Source organism: Sycon ciliatum, chromosome 3 (assembly GCF_964019385.1).
Source record: "Sycon ciliatum chromosome 3, ocSycCili1.1, whole genome shotgun sequence".
In the NCBI taxonomy this organism is placed as follows: Eukaryota; Metazoa; Porifera; class Calcarea; order Leucosolenida; family Sycettidae; genus Sycon; species Sycon ciliatum.
In genome coordinates this window covers 1,962,412-1,986,789 of record NC_088645.1, presented here as the reverse complement: position 1 = coordinate 1,986,789, position 24,378 = coordinate 1,962,412, and the positions used below count along the sequence as shown (strand labels likewise).

Sequence of the window (24,378 nt, the reverse complement as noted above, 5' to 3'; positions counted from 1 at the left end):
GGAAAGAGTTGATTTGTCGCAGAACAAACCTCCGTAGCCGCCACACGCGGATCAGTAACCGCTTGCAAACACTGATTGCTTGCTCGTCGCCGTCTCGACGATATTTGCAGCCTGATGTTCCTGAATTAGAATTTGTCGATCAGAGCTGAATTCGGTTTTAGAAATTATGCGCAGCATGTTGGACTCCCAAGAGAGTGAGCAACTGCTCAATGAGTTGGACGAGTGGGAGGCGAAGTTTGATAAGGAGAGTGTTGGTGTGATGGCTGCTGCTGAGGCGATCTTGGATTCGCCTGTTGAGTCGGTTTCTGGCCAAGTGGCATCAGGCCAACAATCAGCAGTCGCAGAACAGGTTACCCCTGTGCCACCATTAACACCACCACACTTGCGGCCTGGGCCACCTATACCAGCACCACGCACACGGCCAAGACCACCACACATGCGGCCTGTGCCACCTACCGTATTTTACCGGTTGTAAGTCGACCCCGGTTATAAGTCGACCCCCCTATCTGGAGGTCTCAATTCTGCGTTTTAAAGTTTTCACCCAAAGAAGCACTATTAACCACCTCCTGCTACTAACACATCAACAAATCATGTAAACATTCCTTATTGGAGGATATAACGTCCCAATCCTTGAAAAAGGCCAATAAACTGGCAAAATGTGTAAACATGGTGCACTCCTGCTTGCAGTGCAGGTCATTTTTTGTAAGATACTGATAGTTCCCGGTTATAAGTCGAATCCCGGTTGTAAGTCGACCCCCACCCTTTCTCCTTCTATTTTAAGTCGTAAAAGACTTACAACCGGAAAAATACGGTATACCAGCACCACGCACACGGACAACACCACCGCACATGCGGCCTGGGCCACCTATACCAGCACCATGCACACAGCCAACACCACAACACTTGCGGCCTGGGCCACCTATACCAGCACCACGCACACGGCCAACACCACCACCAAAGCCAAGTAGTCTGAGCAGTAGACTAAGCGTGACGTCAGTTGGTTATAGTGCTCCTGCCAGTAGACTTTCTGAGTGGTCTCCTCTACCGGAATCTGCTGTCGACCCCCACGTTAGCGATTGGCTTGCCAGTATGCAACGGCCACATGGAGTAAGCGCTTTTCGCCATCTGAAGCCACTAGAGCTGCCGAAATTTAGTGGCAGGACCCAGCAGTTGGTACGTTGGAAAGAAACATTTTTTTAAAAGCGCCTCGTGGACGAGGACTGCTTTGTCTCTGACGAATATAAACTAGCACGACTGAAGGAGGCGCTGCAGGGTAGCTCGGCCGAAGACATTATCGCGGATATGTTCGACGGTCCGGGTGCATACACTGCAGCCTGGACGGAGCTTGGGCGCTGGTTTGGTGGTTCCGATCGCCATCTTGCCTTGCAAGAGAGAGAGAGATTCTGAATCACCCACGCATTGCCTCTGACAGGGACACCGAGTCTGTCCGAAAGTTTGCTATAAGTATAAAGCTCAGAAATGTGCTCATGAACCTGGACTTGGCTGGAGAAACGCCTGGCAGGGAGCTATTCCTAAGTGCGCTGGAGAAGCTACCCAGAATTGTAGTTATACGATTTTACGAACAACATCCAGACAGCAAATGCAACGCAACAACGTTGTCTAGCTGGTAAAACAGGTCCAGAACGCTAAGCGAGCCGATGACATCTTGGTGACAGTCGGCACAGAGAAGTTGAACAAGACACCTCCTGCGGTCCCGCCAAAGCCTAGGGCATCTGCTGTGTATGCTGTGGAGCTCAGTACTCAGCAGTGTGCCAAGTGCAGCAAGAGCCATGCCACAGCAGAGTGTCCGGAATTCCGGGCGCTGACAACCAAGTGCCGCTGGGACCTGGTCAAGCGTGCCAAGCTGTGTAGCTGTTGTTTGGAGCATGGACACTGGGCGCGTGAGTGCCAGAATCTGGAACGTTGCCACTGTGGAGAGAGGCACCACTCACTTCTGCACTACAGCAAGTCAGTGCAGCCACAACAAGCTGCAGCTCAGAATCCTGCTACGATGCGACCAGCAGCTACGGCACCTCGGCAGGAAAGTTCTCACCATGCTAGTGTCAGCGTGCCGCAGACTACCGCTTTAGCTACCATGCCAGTGAAGATTATCGGCCCGAATGGCAAGTCGGCAATCTGTACGGCCATGCTGGACTCAGGCTCGACTGCAAGCTTCATACGGGAGGATGTAGCCCATGAGGTGGACATGGCAGGTGAAGTTCACATGTTGAATACATCCACGATTGGTGCGCAGCAGACCTCCGGCTATCGGGAACTGGTCAAGGTGCAGATGGAATCCATTGAAGGAACAGTGTCATACCCGCTCAAGGCATGCGTATATGATCATGTGACCAAGAAGACGCAGGTCGTCGACTGGAGCCGGTACACATCCAGCTATGAGCATCTGAAGTTCATTGACTTTCCCGAAATCTCCAGCACCACGGTCGACCTCCTGATTGGTCTAGACGTCATTGATGCCCACGCATCACTCGCGGAGTACAGAAGCAGCAGCGGTGGACCAATTGCCCGCAATACACCACTGCAATGGGTGTGTATGGGCCCAACGCCCGGTGCGCCCAGTGATGACGAGTTGTCCGTCAACTTCGTGCATGCTCTATACGGCGAATGCAGCATAGACAGCCTGGTCCAGAATTTCTGGAATCTGGAGGCAGTCGGTATGAAGCTCGAAGGCACCTACATCACCCCTGCAGAGAACCTGGCTGAGGAGATCGTTGAGAAATCTATCAGCTTCCATGATCAGCGAGTCACCATGGCAATCCCATGGGTCCACAGCAACGGCGAGCCTGGTGTCACCGCTAATCGCGCCATGGCGGACCATCGCCTGCGCATGCTAGAGAAATCGCTGGACAAGCGTCCAGTGATGAGGGCAGCACACGGCAAGGTCATACGTAGCCACATTGACACAGGCTATGTGCGCGCAGTGTCGGCAGCAGAGGTTGAGGCAGGTGGCGACGACCAGTGGTTCCTGCCGCACTTCGCCATTGTGCGAGACGACAAGGCCACCACGAAGGTACGTGTCGTCTTTGATGCTGCTGCCAAGTATAACGGCACGTCGATCAATGAGTGCATGTACGCTGGACCCGCTCTGCAGAATGACCTAGTGAAAGTGCTTCTGCGGTTCTGCAGGGAGCAAGTAGCGCTCACGGCGGACATTACCGAGATGCTCCTGCAAGTCGTGCTGGCTGAGCAAGACCGCCGATAGCATCGTTTTGTGTGGGACTTACGCGTATACGAGTTCCAGAGGTTGGTGTTCGGCATCAAGGCGTCTCCGTACCTGGCGTACAAGGCGCTACAAGTGGTGTTCCGGGAGACAGCCGACAAGTATGACCCAGCCATGTTGCAGATCGTTGACCGAGACATGTATGTGGATGGTCTGCTGCACTCTGCTGTCTCCGTACCAGAAGCCATCCGCACACAGCAGACAGTACAGGACATCCTTGAGCAGGGCAGCTCCCACCTCCGCAAGTGGCTCAGCAATAGCTCGGAGGTGATGGACGGCGTACCGGAAGCTGATCGCTCACCGCAGCTCGTAGCTAGCATCCATGATCATGATCACTGTGTGCTACCATCAGTCAAGATGCTAGGCGTGATGTGGTCGGCAGACCACCTAGAGGGTGGTGGAGTTTCTACATATACACCTTGATCCTAGAGGGTGGTGGTGTTCCTGCATATACACCTTGATCCTAGAGGGTGGTGGTGTTTCTGCATATACACCTTGATCCTAGAGGGTGGTGGTGTTCCTGCATATACACCGTGATCCTAGAGGGTGGTGGTGTTTCTGCATATACACCTTGATCCTAGAAGGTGGTGGTGTTTCTGCATATACACCTTGATCCTAGAGGGTGGTGGTGTTTCTGCATATACACCTTGATCCTAGAGGGTGGTGGTGTTTCTGCATATACACCTTGATCCTAGAGAGTGGTGGTGTTCCTGCATATACACCTTGGTCCTAGAGGGTGGTGGTGTTCCTGCATATAGACCTTGATCCTAGAGAGTGGTGGTGTTTCTGCATATACACCTTGATCCTAGAGGGTGGTGGTGTTCCTGCATATACACCTTGATCCTAGAGAGTGGTGGTATTCCTGCATATACACCTTGATCCTAGAGGGTGGTGGTGTTCCTGCATATACACCTTGATCCTAGAGGGTGGTGGAGTTCCTGCATATGCACCTTGATCCTAGAAGGTGGTGGTGTTTCTGCATATGCACCTTGATCCTAGAGGGTGGTGGTGTTTCTGCATATACACCTGGATCCTAGAAGGTGGTGGTGTTTCTGCATATACACCTTAATCCTAGAGGGTGGTGGTGTTTCTGCTGATGTTGAAAACTCGGATTCAAGCCGAGTCTAACGTGAAGCGTGACAATTTTTACTAAACTTTTGTCTGGGTATGAGTGTTTAAGGGATATCTTGCTAGTGTATAACAGTGTGATGAAAAAGTAATCAAACTTTAGAAAAGAATAAGCTACAAGCTACAAGCTCTTCTCAAGCAACTTTTACCCAAATACCGTAAAGTCGCACCAGGCGAAATAGCACGTCATAGTACATTTGAGACCAGCGGGAAGAAGATGCCGACGTCCACTAATTTAGTATCTGTGCACACGAATGTTCTATGTGTGTGACTCTGTCTGCCAGCTATGACATCAAACCCGGTGGTTCCATGCCTAACATGTAGGTAATCCTGCAAAGTTTGAATGATGTAGGTTGAACGATCGCGCCACGAACCATACTTTTTGAAATTCTCTTCATAGTATATCTTCCACCATTGAAATTTCGAATTTCTTGCTGAAAGGGGTGGTTTGCAACCTCAATATGGCTTGTTCCAGGCATACTTTGGAGCCAAACCCTGTTGAAGTAGTGGCGGGGATCTGCCCTGCAAGTGCTACAACAACAAATGATTCGATATGAGAAAGCGTGAGACCGCGAATCTTGGTTGAATATTGAGTATTTCAAGCCTTTTTAGACGAAGATGGAGTTCATTTTGGAGATGGACGTTGTGGCAAAGGACATGGGTTCCGACTTCTGGCGTCGGGTGAAGCCAGGGATCATTTGTCCAGTCAGGTCGGCAGCCTAGCCATCGGTAAGCGTGTGTTTGGAACCCGTTCTGCTCGATGTGGTAGATCTCGAACAATAATGATATCGCACAAATTGAAGTCTGTATCGTACATACAGCATTTTATATTGAGAAAATCTCAAAGTGTCTCCGTGTGGCCGTCCTATGCCACGAGAAAATCCAATCAGGCTGTTATGTGTGCTGCCTTCTTCATTGAATGTCCAATTCGTTTGAACAACAAACACAACAATCGAGGACGGCTTTGCAATGAAAAATGCAGCTTTACTGGAGCTGAAAAAAAGAAGAAAAAACGTGCCCAGGACGAGACTCGTGTACACGCCTACTCTACCAGCAGGTTCTGTTCAGGAGGTCGCACATGTCACTGACATGCATCCTCGTTTCGTGTTACATGTAGCTGTGACTTTCGTTAGGGTTCACACTTTAAAGTCACAGGCTTTGTCTTCACCTTCTTTCGCGCCTGCTGATGGAGTTCTTGGCATGCAAGTGTTATAAGCTAGACGTTTTCACTGCAGTAGGGAGTTGGCTATAGTAGGCTGTAGTGCTTATGAGTTCGGTGAAAGGCTTCAAGCAATTGCGGCTTGGAGCCAGAGTTTTCTAACAGAGTTCTCTTGATAGTCGCGAGCTGGTCCTTTGTGTGGTTTGGGTGTGTGCCGAGGCAGGAGCACACCTCTACAGAACATATTGGTAGCAGAGGAAGGTTAATTAAGTCGAGTCGACCTCGTAAGTGCTGAACGTTCCACCTAAGCGCGGGTATGGAGTCTCCAGTCGAAGAGGACAAGGAGAAAGACAGCCAAGCCGCGGAGGACGGGACCGCCAGCACCGAGGAAGCAAACCACCGAGATGAACCAGCGGCAGTAGAGAACAAGCGCGAGAAGCTTAGCAAGCTGCTTAGAGAAAAAATGGTGGCTAAAAAATACTTCACCAACGTGCGGCGGACACTTCTCGTGCGCTCCATGAATGGTGGAGTGCGAGGAGAGCAAGCTAACGACGAGCTAGCCGAGCTAAGCTCACATTATGACAGCGCCACCAGTGCTATCATGAACCTGTACAGCTCAACCAACGAAGAGAAGCGTATGGAAGTAACGCTGCGGGAAGCGGAATTGCTCGAGGAACAATTCACCACCGCAACCGAGAGCATTTTGGAGGACGTACGTGGGCAGGTACGTAGTTACGCGGAGGAAACTGACTACCTGGGCGGTCACAGCGGCCTCACCCAGTCCAGGCTCGACGCGAACTAGCTTCGGAGGTCGGGTACGGGTACAGCGGACCTGCCGCAAGCACTATGCCCAGTTGGGTTGGAGCCCGGAGCACGCGCATGGCGGAAGTTCAGTTGAGGCCTCGGAGTCTACTGCTGCACGTGGACTAGCGTACGGCTACGGCTACCATGGCGTAGAGCAAGGCTTAGGTGCAGACCAGCACCGGGGAACGGAGTACGGTCTTGCTGAAGTCAGCGAAGACAAGTACAACTACAAGGCGGTCAGCGAAAGCGGACCGAAAGTCACCATGGGCACGGATGAGTTGCGACCAGAGACGCCGTTGGTCCACGGAGCGCTCACTCCGTCTAAGACACAGGTCAGCGCGAGCAGAGCGGCAAGCGGCTCGCCTTTGTCCGCGGCTGCGGCGCAGGTTGGAGGGAGCTGCGCGCCAGCTGATGCCGCTTTAGAGTCTGGCGCCACCGGGCATTTGGACAGCGTGAACAGAGCGACAAGCGGTCCGCCTTTGTCCGCGGCTGTTCCCCAGATGAGCGCGAGCAGCGCACCACATGCGTCAGATCCAGAGTCTGCACCTTTGCCTGCAACGCTATTAAGAGCAACCGGCAGGCCGCCTGGATCCGAGCCTGCAACGCTATTCAGCGCAATTGGCAGGCCGCCTGGATCCGAGCCTGTGCACGCGTCGGAAATTCAGCCCAGCGCGGACTGCGCACAGCCTGTGACCTCTGCAGGAACAGCGCCATGGGGATTGATCAGCGCACACACCGCGAACAGCGTTGGAGCGATCAGCATGACCAGCAACCTACCTGTGTCACTGGCTGAAACGTTAGCACTCCAGATTGCCAGCGCCAACAGCGCAAACGGAATGAGGCCAGAGATGCCTGCATCCCAGCAGACAGTCAGCGGAAGCAGCGCAATCGACAGGCTGCCTGGATCATCCGTACCTGCAACGCTATTCAGCGCAATCGGCAGGTCGCCTGGATCCGCGCCTGCCACGCTATTCCAGCAATCCGTTGACACCCGTCACACCACTACTCAGTCGCCAGTAATTACAGCTGCGTCTCGGCAGTGGGCTGGCGCCAGTGGTGTGGTTGGCGTGCACACTGTGCCAGCAGCTAGTCTGTGGAACCCGCCCGCTCCACAGGCCATGGGTTTGCAACCAGCAGGTCGACTGCCGCACCAGTACCGGTGCCATCAGTAGCACCAGGGCAAATGCAGCATCAGCAGTCATCGGACAAGATATTCCGGCGGCTGAAACCCATACACATTCCAACGTTCACAGGCAGCAAGAGAGCCTATCGTGCCTGGAGAGCAGCCTTCATGGCTTGTGTTGGGCAGACGAGCTCAAGTCCGGAGGTGAAGCTGCTGCACCTGAAGCAGTATTTAGGTGGAGAGGCATTGGTCGCCATCGAGAGCCTAGGCTACTCGGCCCATGCCTACGAAGCTGCCGTAAACCGTTTAGACAGGAAATTTGGTGGCGAGCAGAGGCAGAAAAACCTCCAATTTGAGGAAATAGAGTCGTTCCCCGCCCTCCGGACAGGCCGGCCTGGAGACCTGCAGAGATTTGCCGATTTGCTTGATGTGCTGATAGTGAACATGGCGGATGCAGGCAAGGATTATGAGCTGGGCGATGGTCTTCTGTTCCGACAGCTGCAAAACAAGCTGCCGATGCCCATGCTGACCCAGCTTAACCGTTGGCGTCACAACAACACGAAACCCAGCAGTGTACCAACGCTATTGGAATGGGTGACTCTCGAGGCAGAATTTGCTACTGGAGCAGCGGAGATGGCCCACAGAGTCAGTTCTGCGGATGGTCATCATGCAGCGGCGCTGCCGACTAAACCAGCTCCTGCAAGAAGTCGGCCAACGTTCGGTGGCAGCTCCGGAGCCCACGCGTCGTCATTCCTGGCCTCTGGTCAGAGCGCTGCCAAAATCCAGTGTGCAGTATGTGATGCGCCTCATCACACATGGAGTTGTGACATCTTCAAGAGCGAGTCGCCCAGCAGGCGGTGAGAAACAGCAAAGAAGAAAGGCCTCTGCTATAGGTGCCTTGGCACTGGACATCGAGGGACATCCTGTACCAGAAACAGGAAGTGCGGTGTCAGGCCGTTGGGAAGAATCACGGCAGTCTTTCCTGGTCCAGATGGACATGTACGAGTGGCTAAGGTGCTTGTGGGCGGCAAGGAGAAGACACGCCCTATCACGCGACTATTTCCGCTTGGCTTGTGCTAAAGCCCCTGGTGTCACATTGGCTAGGTGACAACAACCAGCCGGAGGCGTTGGTGAAACTGATTTCAAGGAAAGTTTGATTCACTATTTCTTGAATGTGTTCACATTTGCTGTATTACTTCAACAGCTTTTCGGAATAATGCCTTTGTCGCATTGGAAATTTGCTTGTTGAGTTGCGATATGCTTTTCGATGTTACTTTTCAACATATCGGGAAGGGGAGAATGTTCAGGAGGTCGCACATGTCACTGACATGCATCCTCGTTTCGTGTTACATGTAGCTGTGACTTTCGTTAGGGATCACACTTTAAAGTCACAGGCTTTGTCTTCACCTTCTTTCGAGCCTGCTGATGGAGTTCTTGGCATGCAAGTGTTATAAGCTAGACGTTTTCACTGCAGTAGGGAGTTGGCTATAGTAGGCTGTAGTGCTTACGAGTTCGGTGAAAGGCTTCAAGCAATTGCGGCTTGGAGCCAGAGTTTTCTAACAGAGTTCTCTTGATAGTCGCGAGCTGGTCCTTTGTGTGGTTTGGGTGTGTGCCGAGGCAGGAGCACGCCTCTACAGAAGAGGTTCTGTAGATGTCCCTCATAGATGCGTAAATCCGCGTGACGGTGTATAAAAGCTGGGGCTTAGATGACTTTTGGGGAGAATTTTGCAGGCTTCTACATGAGACAGGCTTCTATATAAGACAGGTATTTCTATGTATGGCAATGCTAAAGCCAGACTTGTGTGGCAACAGTGCATCTTGAAAATCAGGCTTGTATTCACCAAAATGTTTCTTTGCCTTGCCTTGTAGTATTTTGGCTCCTGATCACGATGTTGTACTTCATCATTTTCCCTGCGATGACTGGAAGTGGGTGAATACCTGAAAGGAAGTTGCCCAAAATTGTCCCGAAGTACCGAGTGATGTCGCGCAGGACTTGACCTCCACATTCGTCGTCAAAAACGAAGTCAAGCCTATGTGCTGGTCGATCGAGCCAGCTGTTCCAATGTACCATGATGTACAGTGCACGTGTGCCTTTTGAACTCCGTGATCCAACCCAGATGGCCATATGGATACGTTGTACTGAAGAAGAATGCCAAACACCCAAGTGCAGCAGCCAAATCAAAATGAAAAAGGAGCCGAGTGTTCAAATTTGACTTCTTCCTAGATGATCTAGTATTATTTTGTGAGCACGAAAGTACGTCGATGTTTTGAACTTTTCAGGTGAGGAACAACACGATGATGAGTGCGTATGCAGAAAACAGTACACCTACGGCAGGCGATAAACCCAACAACCTGAGCCTCCAAGGAACGCAATGTAGCTTTGTGGAGGCAATTCATCTGTCGATGTTGCTGATAGGGCTGCAACGGGTAGGGGTTTGGTCGGGCAACGAGTTCTGGTATTTCCATTCGGGTAGCACGGGTACCCTATGGGGTATTTTTGACATCGTTTGTACTGTGAGTGTGCACTTGTGCTACATAGAAAGTTTACACTAAGCACATAGCCATGCTTCTCACATGCACCGTTGCAAAAACAACGTACTCCCACTACCCGATCGGGTTCTCAGGAACAAACTGGAACCTGAATACCCGCTCTGATTACCGGTAGCACAGGTACCCTGCTACCCGTTGACACCCCTAGTTGGTGAAGACGGAGATGACAAGCTCCGACGTCTTTCATTTCAGAGCCGCGTGGGCTGCATCGCCACCTTCGATACAACAAAATCCTTTACAAGTACGAGGTATGTGTGTCACGCTAACAGCAAGCAGACATCCTTCTACTCCTTCGTAATCAGAAAAAAACTAAGAGCTAACTAGCTGGAGCTTTGCAAAGGAAGTACCAGTGCGACATACTGCTGTCGACTTCTGTTTGTTTTGTCCCCTTTGGACGTTCTCATTGTGTACAACGTACACATCAGTGTCCGAGTTCAGAAGGCACATGTGCACCGTACATCGGACAGTTGGCACGATCACCAGCCTATGGGCTGGACTTCGTTTTTGGCGACGAATGTACTCGTGGTGGTCAAGTCCGGCGTGACGTCACTCGGTACTTCGGGACAATTTTGAGGACCTTCATTTCAAGTTTTCACCCACTTCCAGTCACCGCAGAGAAAAACGAATAAGACCATTGTGATCAGGAGCCAGAGCACTACAAGATAAGACAAGCACTTCCTCCGTTCAGCAAAACTTCTTTGATTTTTTCCAGTTGGGTCCAAAGCGATCTATGGCTGCAAACACGCTTTGCAGAGTGGAAAACAAAGCAGCATATCTGAGATAGTTATTTGCAGATGTCACCCGGCTCATTTCAATTTTAAAAAGCAGTCCAGCCTCACTCTTCGTCAGAATCTGATGACGGCTCACTCCCTGATGACATCGAGTCAGCATCCTGCTGACTTTCACCTCCAGCGCTGCCAACTTTTGTTCCGCAGCCTTTACAAATTGCCGAGACACGATTTGTTCATGGAGATCGCCAAGTTCTATGCTCCAACTGTGAGCTTCACGACCTTTGCTGTGGCGCTGGTAGTTGTGGTCTCCGTCACTCTCCAGAATGACATGGAAGAAGCCATACATACACGTCTGTCTACAGGCTGTGGAAGAACACCAATTCGTCGACATTGAGATCGGGACTTTCCGCTGGCTGAACAAAAACCTTAATGTCGAACGCTTTTGATTTCCCCTGCCCAACAAATCCACGCGTGTTGATTTTGGCTGTGTGCGGACCTGCACCATTGTGCTGGTACAGCAGTGGCTGGCCGGCTTCTGGGCACTTCTTCAAGCCACACGGCCTTTCAAACTGCTTCTCATTTTCACACTTTGGTGTCATGCGCCTGGATGGGAGTTTTGTTCTGGTGATATCCTGTCCAGAAACGGTTATGCTTCACCGATTTTTTCGAAAGGACTCCATGCTCTCGGAGGTTCAAATGCCTGTAAGATCAATGTGTAGGAGATAGATTACAGACATATTAATGTCTAATGCCAACCGAAATATCATGACAAGAACACAAAAAATGCAACGACAGTTTGCCTTAACGGATGAAGGAAAAAATTATTGATGTATAAGAGGAGGAGCCGAAATGCTGAAAATATGACCAACAGCCTTCCTAAGGTCACGATACTTTTTAAGACAAGCACACCTGTTCAGCCGTCACCAGCAATACGGAGAAACGTACATCTGTGGAATATCTTTTTAAAATTTTACCTAAGGGTTGGTTCATATCAGCCAAATTGGCGCCGACCGGGCGGTGAGCCAGCTCCCGATCCGTCCGGCATACGGTTCGAGTACCGAATCTACTACAAAGTAGTACAGAATGCGCCCAAATGGTACCACGGTTAGTCAACTGAAGCTTGAATTCCCTGTTTCTTCAGTAGCTCAAGGGCTTTTAGTGATGGTCACTCGGTGCTACCTTTTACTGGAGATTATGAAATTACTTCTACACCTTATATTGCAGTCTAGTAAGAGATGTTGTCGAAATTATGCATGCAAACGTTGATGATGTTACAAGAACTTGCCAATGTATCCTTCACATTTTTTATTATTTTCAATTATATTTTGTCTCATAAGTTGCACAACTGACAAGCAGAGCAACCGTGAAGGACGGGTTGGTATGCTGACTTGCTATGCAATCTTGAAGCGACTACAAGAATGGCAAATCTCATCTTCACCTTCAATTTAGGAAAAATTAGGACGAGCCTTGGTTTGAAATTTTGACAAAATCTGGCTCCCGGCACCGACGGTCCCCGGCGCGAACGGTTCACAAACCACTTTTGGTCAAAATTGCACTTGATCAATGCCGGAGCAAATCGCAAGAGTTGAGCACTGCCCGACTTTACCGCCTTTGCCTTGCGATTATTTACCATATGATTTTGTTACGACTGCACTAGTTCATATACAATGCGCCGGGAGCGGGTTGCAAGAGGCCCACTGCTGCGCACCGGCAATACTCGAACCAACCCTAACTTCAAGTTAGTAACTTGCCCATTATATTTGCACCAACGTGAAGTGATTTAGGAACTTTTCTGCATGTTTGTCACAATTCCCATGACGTCAAGACCTCAGGTCGGCTGAGGGCAAAAAGCCTCACCAACACTATGCTCCCACTATGCAATTTTTTGTCTTTGCCTGTGAGCTGTGATATTTGTAAAAACAAGAAATCGTCTTCGCTTGGCTTCCCCTCTTCATGTATTATTACATACCTTCGGGTTGGGTTGTCTGTTACTTTGCGTCTTCAAGTTGGAGTATGATCGGTACGTCGAATTGTCTTTCTATTCTCATTACTCATCCTGTAATGTTCGGCATTCTTTGTTACCTCGCAACACAGCTTGTGCATATCTTTGCTGCACTTTAACTCCATTCATTTGGAACTTCGCACACCTGAGACGTCCAAGTTGGAAAGTTGTTGGCTGGTGCTTGGTACATGTGTTGGAGCTAGGTGTCTGGTCGTCGAATGTCTCAGTACCACTGTCAGATTGTGCCTTGTTGTCGCAGTTCTGCATAACTTTAATCTTTGACGCCCATTGCCGGAGACGATGATAGCGATACTACAACAGAAGCCGTACTAAGTTGTGCTGGGATTGCAGCATGCAACAGCTTGCAAGGCTGAAGAATTGACCACTATCGTGCTCTCGCGATTAGAGCCCTATCGCGAATTTGCACTAGTCTCTAAGAGCCAGTGAAAAAAGAAACCCGTCTCTTGTATAATGCCCCCCCCCCTCCCCCACCCTCCCCACCCTGCCGGCTTGGAAGCAAGCTCATGTGCAAGTTTGGTGATCCTTTGATACTGCTTTTGTCCATGTCAGAATCAAAATCACAGTTCTTGCTGCCCTTTTTTTTTGATTGGTTGCAGTAAACTTTAGGCTCTGTTTCGTTGCTTTCTTTGCTTTTAACATATTGGCCTCTCTTGAATAGTGCCCTATCTTGAATAGCGCCCCATCTGTGGTGGACATTAAAAAATAGTGCACTTATCGCTCGAGTACGCTACTACTCAAAGTGGTTTACACGCCACAACTATTTGACGTATTTTTTTCTGACCAATGAATTCCTACTTGTTGGTCTTTTTTTTCGATATTTTGCTGCACACACATAACACCACCTACTTCGGCATGCACTGGTTATTGGTAAAAACCCAGGAGAATGAAGGAAACGTCAAGACGAGACTAAGGTTGCGCTAGGTGGACCAATTTCAGAATTTTAATGACAACCATGTTGGTACTTTCTCCGACTTTTTTTGACTAATTTTCGCTCCTGTTCTGTTGCTCTGTGTGGCTCTCTCGGCATGAAAGACAGACAGATGACATTATTGGAACCATAGGAAGGCATGACTCACATTATTGAAAGACGACAGTCATCGCAAGGCAAGGATGTCGTGCTGTAAAGCAATGGGAGTGACGATGTTTTGCATTTTGTCCTACAGGCACATTGCCAAGCAACAAAAGAACTGGGCTAACTGCTCGTCGTTTACAGTGTTTGGTTCACAATGAGAAAGAGAAGGGCAAAAGTACTGAGGAGCAAGAATAGTATGACAGGGATAGTAGCTAGCTTTTTTGGAATCTGCGTGATCCCCGAAAACACCAGCCAAAGTGCGAACAGGACAGCAAGATGTCAAAACTTCATAACGCAAAGAAGTGACTCACTTCGCTCAGCACAGCAAAGCTAAAAAGTGAAAAATCGAAGTCGTCGCCCGCTACCGCGTATTCAACGTGGAAGATCTTGCTCTGTTCAGCAGCCTCCACTCCGATGTCTCCTTGGTCGCATACAAGTTGCAGTTGTGAAGTGATGGTACGACTACAATGCAGATAACATGCAAAAAGTTTGGCTTTTCCTGTACGCGTCGTCGTTCCGGGGCACCCTCGAGAGCAGAGGCGATGAGTACCAGCGTCACCACGGTCTCCCCCTAGATTTTTATTTATTTATTTACTGTTTGCACTTCATGTCACATAATGAAAATAGCCAATAAAAAAGAAGTGAAGGTGAAACCAACCACGGACCGAGAACAAAAATGCAAATCAAAGAGAGAAAATGAAGAAGAAAAAAGAAAGAGCGTTACTTACATAGAGGGATGCTAGGGAAGGCACATGTGTAAACCATATACTTTGAAGTACTAGTAACAGCGAAGACGATCTGGGACGCGGAGAAATGCCCGCCGGGCCTGGTGCATGAGTATGATGCAGTCTGTTCTCTGCTATGCCTCCAACTGTTTCTGTCCCGCTCTATCCAAACTGCTGCTACATCGACTGACACGCATTGTTAAGTCTGGCATACGAGCCATCTTCCAACTTCACAGAACGACCCCCATTGCTCTCCTGTTTGTCAGACTATCATTGCCTCAGCTCCACCAGTTGTTCGTGCAACGTCTGCTTCTCTTCGTCTTCCGCTGCCTTCATGGCAGAGCCAGCTCACTGTTCACATCCTACTACTCCCTCATTGCCACGGATGTGGACAGAAGTTGTGTCATGCGTGGTCAGTTCAGCCAGCTGCTCAGAGTCCCGTTCCTACCTGGTCCCTCAGGCCGTAGCTCTATCGCCTTTGTTGGCAGTACCACATGGAACTCTCTCACTGCTGATATTCGCGCTTGCGACGCACGCCACACGTTTCAAGCATTGCTGTCTGGCTATGCCCTTATCTCCGTCCTCAACTAGCTCTCCGATGTTGTGCCTACTATGTCTTCTTCACAGATTTTGCCTGAACAGATGCTCATCAATTATGTTCTTGTCCTCTATCCTAGTCCAAATCCTGCCTTGCCCATGCATGACTCTCTTGGAATACCCGTACTAAAAAGTCTATAGAACAAGAATATTTGATATCAAAGTTCTCTCCTTAACTATGATAATACCCATTTCCTACCCCCTCCCCTTCATAAAATTAATAACTTATGTTTTCTTTCCTTTCATTTCATCTTCTTTTCCGTTCCTTTCTTCTTCATACACATTTTAAACATTTTCATCATAATTATTGTGAGAGCCGTGGGCCAATAGCCCCGGTGAGAAGGCAGTCTTGCCTGTTCATATGGTGAAGTAAAATACAGAAACAACAACAACAACAAACAACTAGGAACTATAGCTACAGGGCAGTTAGCTTTTTTCGAGCTCCGTAGTTTTTCGCAGGTTTTGTAGGAGCCAGCCGGCAGCAGGCCGGTCTGGAGCAGGGTAGGGACTGGATAGTTTAAAATTAGGTAGTAGATAGTTTGAGCGTTCCAAAATGCCCACGTCCGGTGAAAATCGCAGTTGGAATTCGGTCTCTCCGAAAGTTCTAAAGAGGAACACGGGTACTTTCCACGTTCCACTGCACACGAAAACCCTCGAAGTTGCTGAGGCCCTGATTGAACATGGCTACACCGACTTGATATCCGTGCAGCTGACTAGTAACTTGAGCTGCAAGGCCACGTTTCATTCCCGAGACACTCTGACACGACTTTGCCGAAACGGTTTCCATCTCAAGTCAGTGGAAGTGCGCGTCACTCAACTGGTGCCTGATTCCGTGGAAATCCAAATCCACGATGTGCCCATCTGGGTCCAAGACGACGTTATTATCGAAAGCCTTGGTGTCTTTGGATCGGCCGTTGGGCCTCTTCGCCATGGATTTGTCAAGACGAAGTCAGGGCTCGCCATTGCCACTGGTATCCGCTTCGCCACATTCTCTCTTCGCCCCAACATGCAGATTCCGTCGTATGTGAAAACATCTACGAACAACTTGTTTCGTGTACGCTACGATGGCCAGCCTGCAACCTGTCGTAAATGCTCCCAACCGGGACACATCGCTGCAGATTGCAAACTCGCCACAGGAACGACATACGCCAAGCAAACCGCGCACACCAGAACAAGCGCAACTGCAACTGTCGGAGTGCAACCTGGTGAACTTACCGTACAGACCGGAGTCCAAAACGAGTCGCCAGACTCGGCACGCTCCAGCAGCAGCACTGCCAGCAGGCCCAGCACCAGCCCGAGTACTCTCTCGAGTACTGGATGTAGTACGAGTGCAACTCCTGTGGGGTCAAATGTTGGAGAACCCGCAGTCAGCACTGAAGTGTTCGAAACGGATTTGAATTTGAAAACTACGAAAGTCGATGAGGGGACTACTGAGGATGCTTCAGCGTTGAAAAACCTGACAGATACTAAGCCAGACATGTCGTCCGCACAGGGATCGCTGTCAAGCATGACAGCACACCCCAGAACTCCCCTCACGGACGTCGAAGTAGACATTCCTGCAGAGCGAGATCTAGAACGGACAGAGCGACTCTTATCAGAAGTGGCATCAAACATCAACACCGAAGCGATCCACACTTGGTTCACGCCTGAACGTCGAGGCAGGAATGCCAGGACTGAGTCCTCACCAGAGTTGGCAACTGGGGTGAAGAAGAAGGATTCCCGGAAACCAACAAATCTAGCTCCAGGCTCACGATTTAGTCCGCTTGCCAGAGTCTAATCGTGGCTTGAAAAGAAAAAGAAAAAAAATGCAGAACTATAACTATAATGTAACACCCACAGCACCACCTACCTCCCCGACCGAGTCACTCAGTGTGGGATTTCTGAATGTGTGTAGTGTTCGGCGGAAGGTAGCAGAAGTTCAAACGCTGATCTCAACACGAGGCATTCACGCTCTCAATAGCCGAAACATGGTTTCGCGCCGAACAACTCCTGCAGAAGCTCAATGCAGCGGAGGAAGAATGGAAACTCTGCACCAGACGTCGCAGACGCAGAGATCAACAACATCGACCCTGGCCTAAGCCAACCCCTTGCCCCAGCACAGGGCTCACGCTTGAGCCCACTGGCACTGGTGTCACAGGATACTCAATCCTAGCGCTGTCCTCCACACAATATCAGTGAGAACAATACTTTCAATTGCGGAAATACCAAAAAAAACGAAACAAATTACAAAAATAAATAAATAAAAAATGGAAGTCGCGAATTTCATCAGCTCGAACGTCAGGTGTCTGTTCAACAAGATGGACGAGCTTAGCCACGTGGCAGAGTTGCAACAACCGTCAATAATCGCCATCCAGGAAACCTGGGCGGATCCATCGGACAGCGACGGGATGTACGCCATCAACGGCTACAAACTCATAAGAGCGGACCGGGACACCTTTGGTGGAGGAGTTGCCACATACATACCACACAGCTGCCAACACGAGACAATTACCATTCCCATGACTCAAGCGGAATGTATTTGGATTAGTATAACAATCGGCCTAACCTCCCTTGTGGTAGGGAACATCTACCGTCCCCCGCGGTCCGACCCGGCAGAGTTCGTGATGGAACTGGAGAGAGCCATAAAGCTAGTTGAAAGACCCCAGGATGAGATACTTCTCCTTGGCGACTTCAACGCCAAGAACTGCTTGTGGCACCCCAGCGACACCACTGATGCCTTAGGTGAGGACCTGCATTGGCTGAGCGAGACTCGTGGCCTCACACAACACGTCTCCTTTGCCACCCACCTACGCCAACACACACCTACATCGTGCCTGGACCTGGCCATCTCTAGCCTCAGCCGCCATAACATCACCATCACAAGCCTGCCCCCTATTGGTGCCTCTGATCATGTTGTCATACAATGCAACCTACAACCCCAGCAGCACACCACCCACAGAAACAATAATACCGATAATAATAAAAATGAGAGCAGTACTTCACAGCAAAGCACCTCCAGCACATACTGGTTGTGGAACGAGGAATGCATTGCGTCCCTGCGTGAAGCTCTTGCTACCTGCAATCTGCAGTACGATCCACATCCCACTGACCCTCAGCCAGAAACCTCATTCTGGAACTTCTGGAGAGACCAGATACTGAAACTAGCCGTGCACCACTGCCAAGTGACCAGAAGCAAGTCCCGCGAAAATTCTACGCCCACTCGTCCCTGGATGACGAAGGATCTCCTCAGCCAGATCAAAACAAAGCACAAACAGTTCCGCACCTACAAGGCGACCCAACTAGACTCAGATTGGAAACTGTACACAGCCCAGCGTAACCGAGTAACCGCTCTTTTGCGACAGGCTAAGTCCGATTTTGTCCAGCAAACAACGTCAACGGGTACAAACCTCCACCGTCTACTGAAGCACCTGAAGAACCCGCCTAAGCAAACAATTCCCACACTATCGACAGCCAACTCCACTGCAGCCACGGCTATGGAGAAGGCAACAGCCCTCAACAAGTTCTTTATCTCCCAAAGCCAACAGTCCATCGACAAGACCACCTGTACTACACCAGACATCAACACTACCCCTGACATCAGTCATACTCTAAATACAATCGCAGCAACAGTGGAAGAGGTCGAGAAGCTTCTAAGCAGTCTAGACACTGGCAAGAGCCCAGGCTTTGACAACATCCCAACTCGGCTCCTGAAAGAAACTGCAAAGGAAATCTCCCCATCTCTCACTAGTCTCTACAATCGGTCCTTCAGAACCGGAGAAATACCACAGGATTGGAAAGACGCAACTATTACACCCATCCCCAAGTCGGGAAACCCCTCCCATCCTACCAACTACCGACCCATCTCCCTGCTCAGTATAATATCAAAAACACAAGAAAAAATAGTCCACTCTCGTCTGTACAATCACATAGCACCGCACTTACCCTCCAACCAATCCGGCTTCAGGAAACAAGACGGGACCGAACTGCAACTCGCACGGATCGTCCACCAGATAACCACAGCTAGGGATGCGGGGAAGCATGTTGTGACGTGTTTCTTCGATCTCAGTAAAGCCTTTGATCGGGTATGGCATCAAGGCTTGCTGAAAAAGCTGAGCCACTACGGTGTTGACGGCAAGGCTCACAATTGGCTCGAAGCCTACTTGACAGGACGCAGACAGCGGGTGCAGGTTGAAGGCACAACATCCGCCTTCATACTAATACCAGCGGGAGTGCCCCAGGGCTCGGTCCTGGGACCACTTCTGTTCCTGGCGTACACCATTGACCTGCCCACTGCCTGTGAAAATGCTACCTCGTGTAGCCAGTTCGCGGACGACACCGCACTGATTGCCATTGCAGGCAGCTACATTGAGTGTGAGGCTGCGCTACAAAGAAGCGTCGATGCCGCAGCAGAATGGCTAGAGCGCTGGCACCTGCTAGTCAATAAAACGAAAACCGTCATTCTCCCGTTCTACCATGCTAACCGCCCCCCACCACGACTACCCGAAATAAAACTTGGCCAAACCCTACTAGAAACAGTAACACAACATCGTCACCTCGGCATCATCTTTCAGCACGACCTAAGATGGTCAGCCCACCTTGACTTTGTGCTAAAGAAAGCTGTAAAATCTTTTAATATTCTCTTTAGGCTCAAATCAACTCTACACACTAAATCACTCTCTCTCATTTACAAAACGTATATCCTGCCCATAATTGAATATGCATGCATTGCTGTCACCCCGCTCTCAATCGCAGCCCTTGACCGTCTTGAGCGAATCCAGCGCAAGGCGACCAGAATCTGCCTCCGTCTCCCCCTCTACACTCCTCTGGATCATTCAACACTGCTCCATCGGCTCAAATGGCCGACAATGTTCTCTCGCCGCAAAGTGAAGCTCACCCTTCTTGCTCACTCCATAAAATACCGATATGCCCCACAACACATACGCTTGCTCAACACCCCCGCTCAAGTTACCGCCCAGTACAGCCTTCGACACGCACGCACTTGGCACCTCCCACCCTCCAGAACCGATCGCTGTAAAGACTCCCCACTGTACAAGTCCCTAGAATACTACAATGCCCTCCCTGCTAGCATTCGTGACGTCTCCTCCCGACCTGCTTTCAAACAAGAAATCTGCTCACTGCTGATTAACTCAATCTGCTCCTGCAGCGCTCACCCTCTCCCATACTTGTAAAGTTCAAAGTGATGTAAATCACTTTCCAACTGTTTAACCCACAATCTCACCTTCTCATCAATTTATCTCTTATTGGCGATGGTGCCATCGTGAGAATAAAGAATTCAACAAGCTGCACTGTGACATGCGAGAACACGTAGATCGACCTGCTACTTTGGTTGGTTCCAGCGGTGATGAATCGACCAATGGCAACTTAGACTGACACTCTATTCCCATCAATCGGTCTTGCAGATTTTTGAATACATGTCCATTGAGTGTGTTGGAGTGTTTCCCTTCCAATAATACACTTTCGTCGAGCAGAGTTGCTCACAGAAAAGTCACGTGAAAAAGTCATGAATTTTATGTTTCCGGAGGCCGTAATTTCACCACCGAGCCCCCCCCCCCCTCACACAAACACACATGCATACACACATACACACACACTTGTACTTGTACTTGTTGTCACTGCCAAAACTGGTCACGTGGGTCTCCCCGGGAGAGGGGAGAGGGACCCAAAAGGAATCTTGGAAAAATGACTCAATTGGCTATTGAACCGCGCAACGGCCGACAGCCCCTGAAATCCCTAAAACTTCGGGGAAATCACCCTGAAATCCCCAAAAGTATACAAAACTCTAGGTTAACAGGTATGTATACTTAAAATAGAAAGTAAATGAACCCTGGAACCAACAAAGGTGGCAGGTACAACATTACAACTTCAAGCAGCCGAGCCCTTTGGCAACACACCCAACACAATCAGGCATAAGTGTACCCACCAACCGAACTATGTGGCACCACAAACACACACACACACACGCACTCGCGCACGCACGCATGCGCGCACGCACACACACACACGCACACACACACACACACACAAACACACACACACACAAACACAAAAACGAACACACACACCGGTTCTGTCCTTTGTGGCTTCATCAATACAGCACTGGGGGAATGGGGCTCAGCCTGATAGCAATGAAAAGTGCAAAGCTGAAGAATTGACCAATACTACTCAGCCTGATTTACAGCGCACAGCTTTTTGAAGTGTTTTTTTTCCCGGGCAGTGAATTCCTACACCGTTTCTTGATATGTGTTCCTTGTTAAGACAATACGTAATCAAACACCGTGCGCATAGCACTGTATGTTATAAAGACCACATGGATAACATATTCAACATTCATTATTATTTTTTCTCCCGTTATGTGAACAGATTGTATGATGAATACTGATTGCCCAACAAGCTAGTGTGATTTTCACCCGGTCAGGATTGTTAACTTATCAATATGGTCTCTACTGTGTATCTACAGGTTGCAACACAAAATCACTATAGGTCTATTCGTGATACCTCTACATCATTTGGTAGCAAGGGTAATGGCAGGGTGCAGTTCTCTAGTCCACAAGGTATCACAATCAGCAACGATGGAAAGGTCTTTATTGCTGATCACCACAATCATCGGGTGAAGGTTAGTTTATAGAAACCAGCACCCACATCTATCTCAATACACAATTTACATCATCTTCTTGATGTATAGCAAGACATGTAAACTGCATCTGCAGTATTACTCTACAGGAAGTCATTGGTCTGGTAGATAGTGTTATCAACCCACATTTCCTTATGATAGTTTCTCCTCTCCTAAAAGCCATCATACCATAGGAAGGTGTGAAACTGTAGCGGGCCGCAGTCTCTCTCGGAGGCAAATGCACACGGGTCTCAGTGAACACACTGTAACGGGAAATTGAAATGTAACTATAACTGACAATGAAATTAACTGGCAATGGAATTAACTGACTGGCAACTAAATTAACTAACTGGCAATAAAAGAATCGTGAGCAGCAGCTTTTATGCAAAGGCAGACTCCGTACGCTAATGTACGGGGATACGCTAACGTATGGGGATACAGTACGGGGATATGCTAACGTACGGGAATACAGTAACATAAGGGGATATGCTAACCTACGGGAATACGCTATACGCTACACCTCCCCTCTCAAATACAATCACGTCCTCGTGATTCTAATACTCGGTGATAGCTGGACACCAACAACTGGCTGTTATTTAGAAGAAACTGGCGGCATGCATGGTCGCGTCGGGACAAACTCGACGAAAAAAAGTGTAATGGGGAGAGGTCGGGGAGAAAAGCACGTACATCATGGAGGCGGTGGCGGTACAGCACAGTGAGCAAAACAGTTAAAATCGTGAGCGTACCAGGGTGGGCAAGGAGCAAGACAGCAAGGCATATAAACACAGTGCTTACGTAGGTCCCGGAAGAGCAGGATGCGGCAGGGCTAGCGTCCGAGGTACTTAGTACTGCCGCCGGTAATTTCCCGCCTGCGCAGGACGACGGGCACGGCATTCTCGGCTTATGTGACCCTGTCGGCCACATGACCAGCAAGTGACAGGTGTGCGGCCTTGCGTCTGCGGGGGCTGTGGTAGTTGGTCAGGTCAGGACCGACGAATTGGTCCTGGCAGACTGGCCTCCAACGTAGCCAGACGGTCTAACACAGCTTTCAGTTGGTCTGTCACCGTGTCGAGTGGCTAGGAAACAGCAAAGGCAGGGATCGGCACAGGTTCCGCGGCGGGCAGTTCGGCAGCTAGGATTGCCTGGTGATGGAGCGCGGCCTGGAGGGCCCCGTCTGTCGTTTGCGGGTTTAGCTCCCGAACGCGGACCCGCATGCCCCGTGAGTCAAGCCCGGAGATAAACTGGTCTTTTGTTAGGCTGTCGAGGTCCCCCGCGGCCATCTGGGGGTAAGCTTGCCGGGCCAGGGAGCGCACCGCCTCACAGAAAGTACCCAGCTGTTCGTCTTTGGCCTTGCGACGAGCTTGAAACGTTGCGCGATAGAGGTCGACGCGCTGCGGTGGATCAAACCGAGCTTGCAGCGCCTGGACTAGCTGTTGGTGGCCTCCGTTCTTAGTAGCCGCTGGGAGTGATTGGTAATACAGCTAGGCCTCGCCTTCCAGTGTGAGGCCCAGGAACTGCGTCTCTTGAACGTTGTTCCAGTTGTTTACCGCGGCGACCTGGTCGAAATGCATCAGCCAGGACGCGAAGTTGTCCTGCAGGCGACCTTTGTATTTTTCGGGCTGCACATGGTACGCCCCTCTCGGTGGTTGGGCAGGAGCGGGCGGAGCTGGTGCTGCAGCGGGCGCAGCGACAGGTACCACAGCAGGTACATTTGGTTGAGCCATCGGATCGGAGAACGTGTAAAGTAACAAAGTTATGTATAGAATGAAACAAAAAGAATTCACCGCTGCCACCAATTTGTATCGGGCCGCAGTCTCTCTCGGAGGCAAATGCACACGGGTCTCAGTGAACACACTGTAACTGGAAATTGAAATGTAACTATAACTGACAATGAAATTAACTGGCAATAGAATTAACTGACTGGCAACTAAATTAACTAACTGGCAATAAAAGAATCGTGAGCAGCAGCTTTTATGCAAAGGCAGACTCCGTATGCTAATGTACGGGGATACGCTAACGTATGGGGATACAGTACGGGGATATGCTAACGTACAGGAATACAGTAACATACGGGGATATGCTCACCTACGGGAATACGCTTTACGCTACAAAACGATCTCTTGGATCCCCATATTCTATTTGCATATCGGAGCTTTGGGATTCGATATAACAGTGTATACCAGCCCGAAATCGGGTTTTCCTTTGCTGGAAAAAATTTCGTAAAAGAAAACTGCCCCACACGTGATCAATCAGCTCAAACACGGAAACTTTAGCTTCTTCTTCATCTTTTTTTCTTTGCACTAGTCCAGCGGGCTCTGGGCCAAGCCGTGCGCCCACTCGAGAGGCGTTTGGCTTCTTTGGAATGCCGCAATAGTCGATGCGGGTGTGAGATTTGGAGTTCAACTCTAGGCAAGAGCATGACTCGCGGATCGTGGATGGTACATGTACCCCGGAAACTGATCCACTCCTGATCCCAGTTGCTTCACAATTGGTTGAGTCCTCTTTGGCGAGGTCTACTCTGCCCGCTCATGCTTCTAGAGCCGGTCTTGAGCATACGCGTGGCGGTTTCGTTGATGGCGACCTGGTAAATAATCCCACCCTGAAGCCACTTGGTG

General features: G+C 49.8%; 1 protein-coding gene across 2 annotated transcripts in view; it reads left to right on the top strand.

Moving 5' to 3' along the window:
• LOC135811208 (tripartite motif-containing protein 2-like) overlaps positions 1 to 24,378 on the top strand; it is a 360,779-nt gene that overhangs the window by 54,080 nt on the left and 282,321 nt on the right. For both annotated transcript variants that reach the window (XM_065324401.1, XM_065324400.1), the window contains one exon: positions 21,611 to 21,766. In XM_065324401.1, the coding sequence (XP_065180473.1) occupies positions 21,611 to 21,766 (156 nt within the window). The remainder of the gene's footprint in view (positions 1 to 21,610; positions 21,767 to 24,378) is intronic.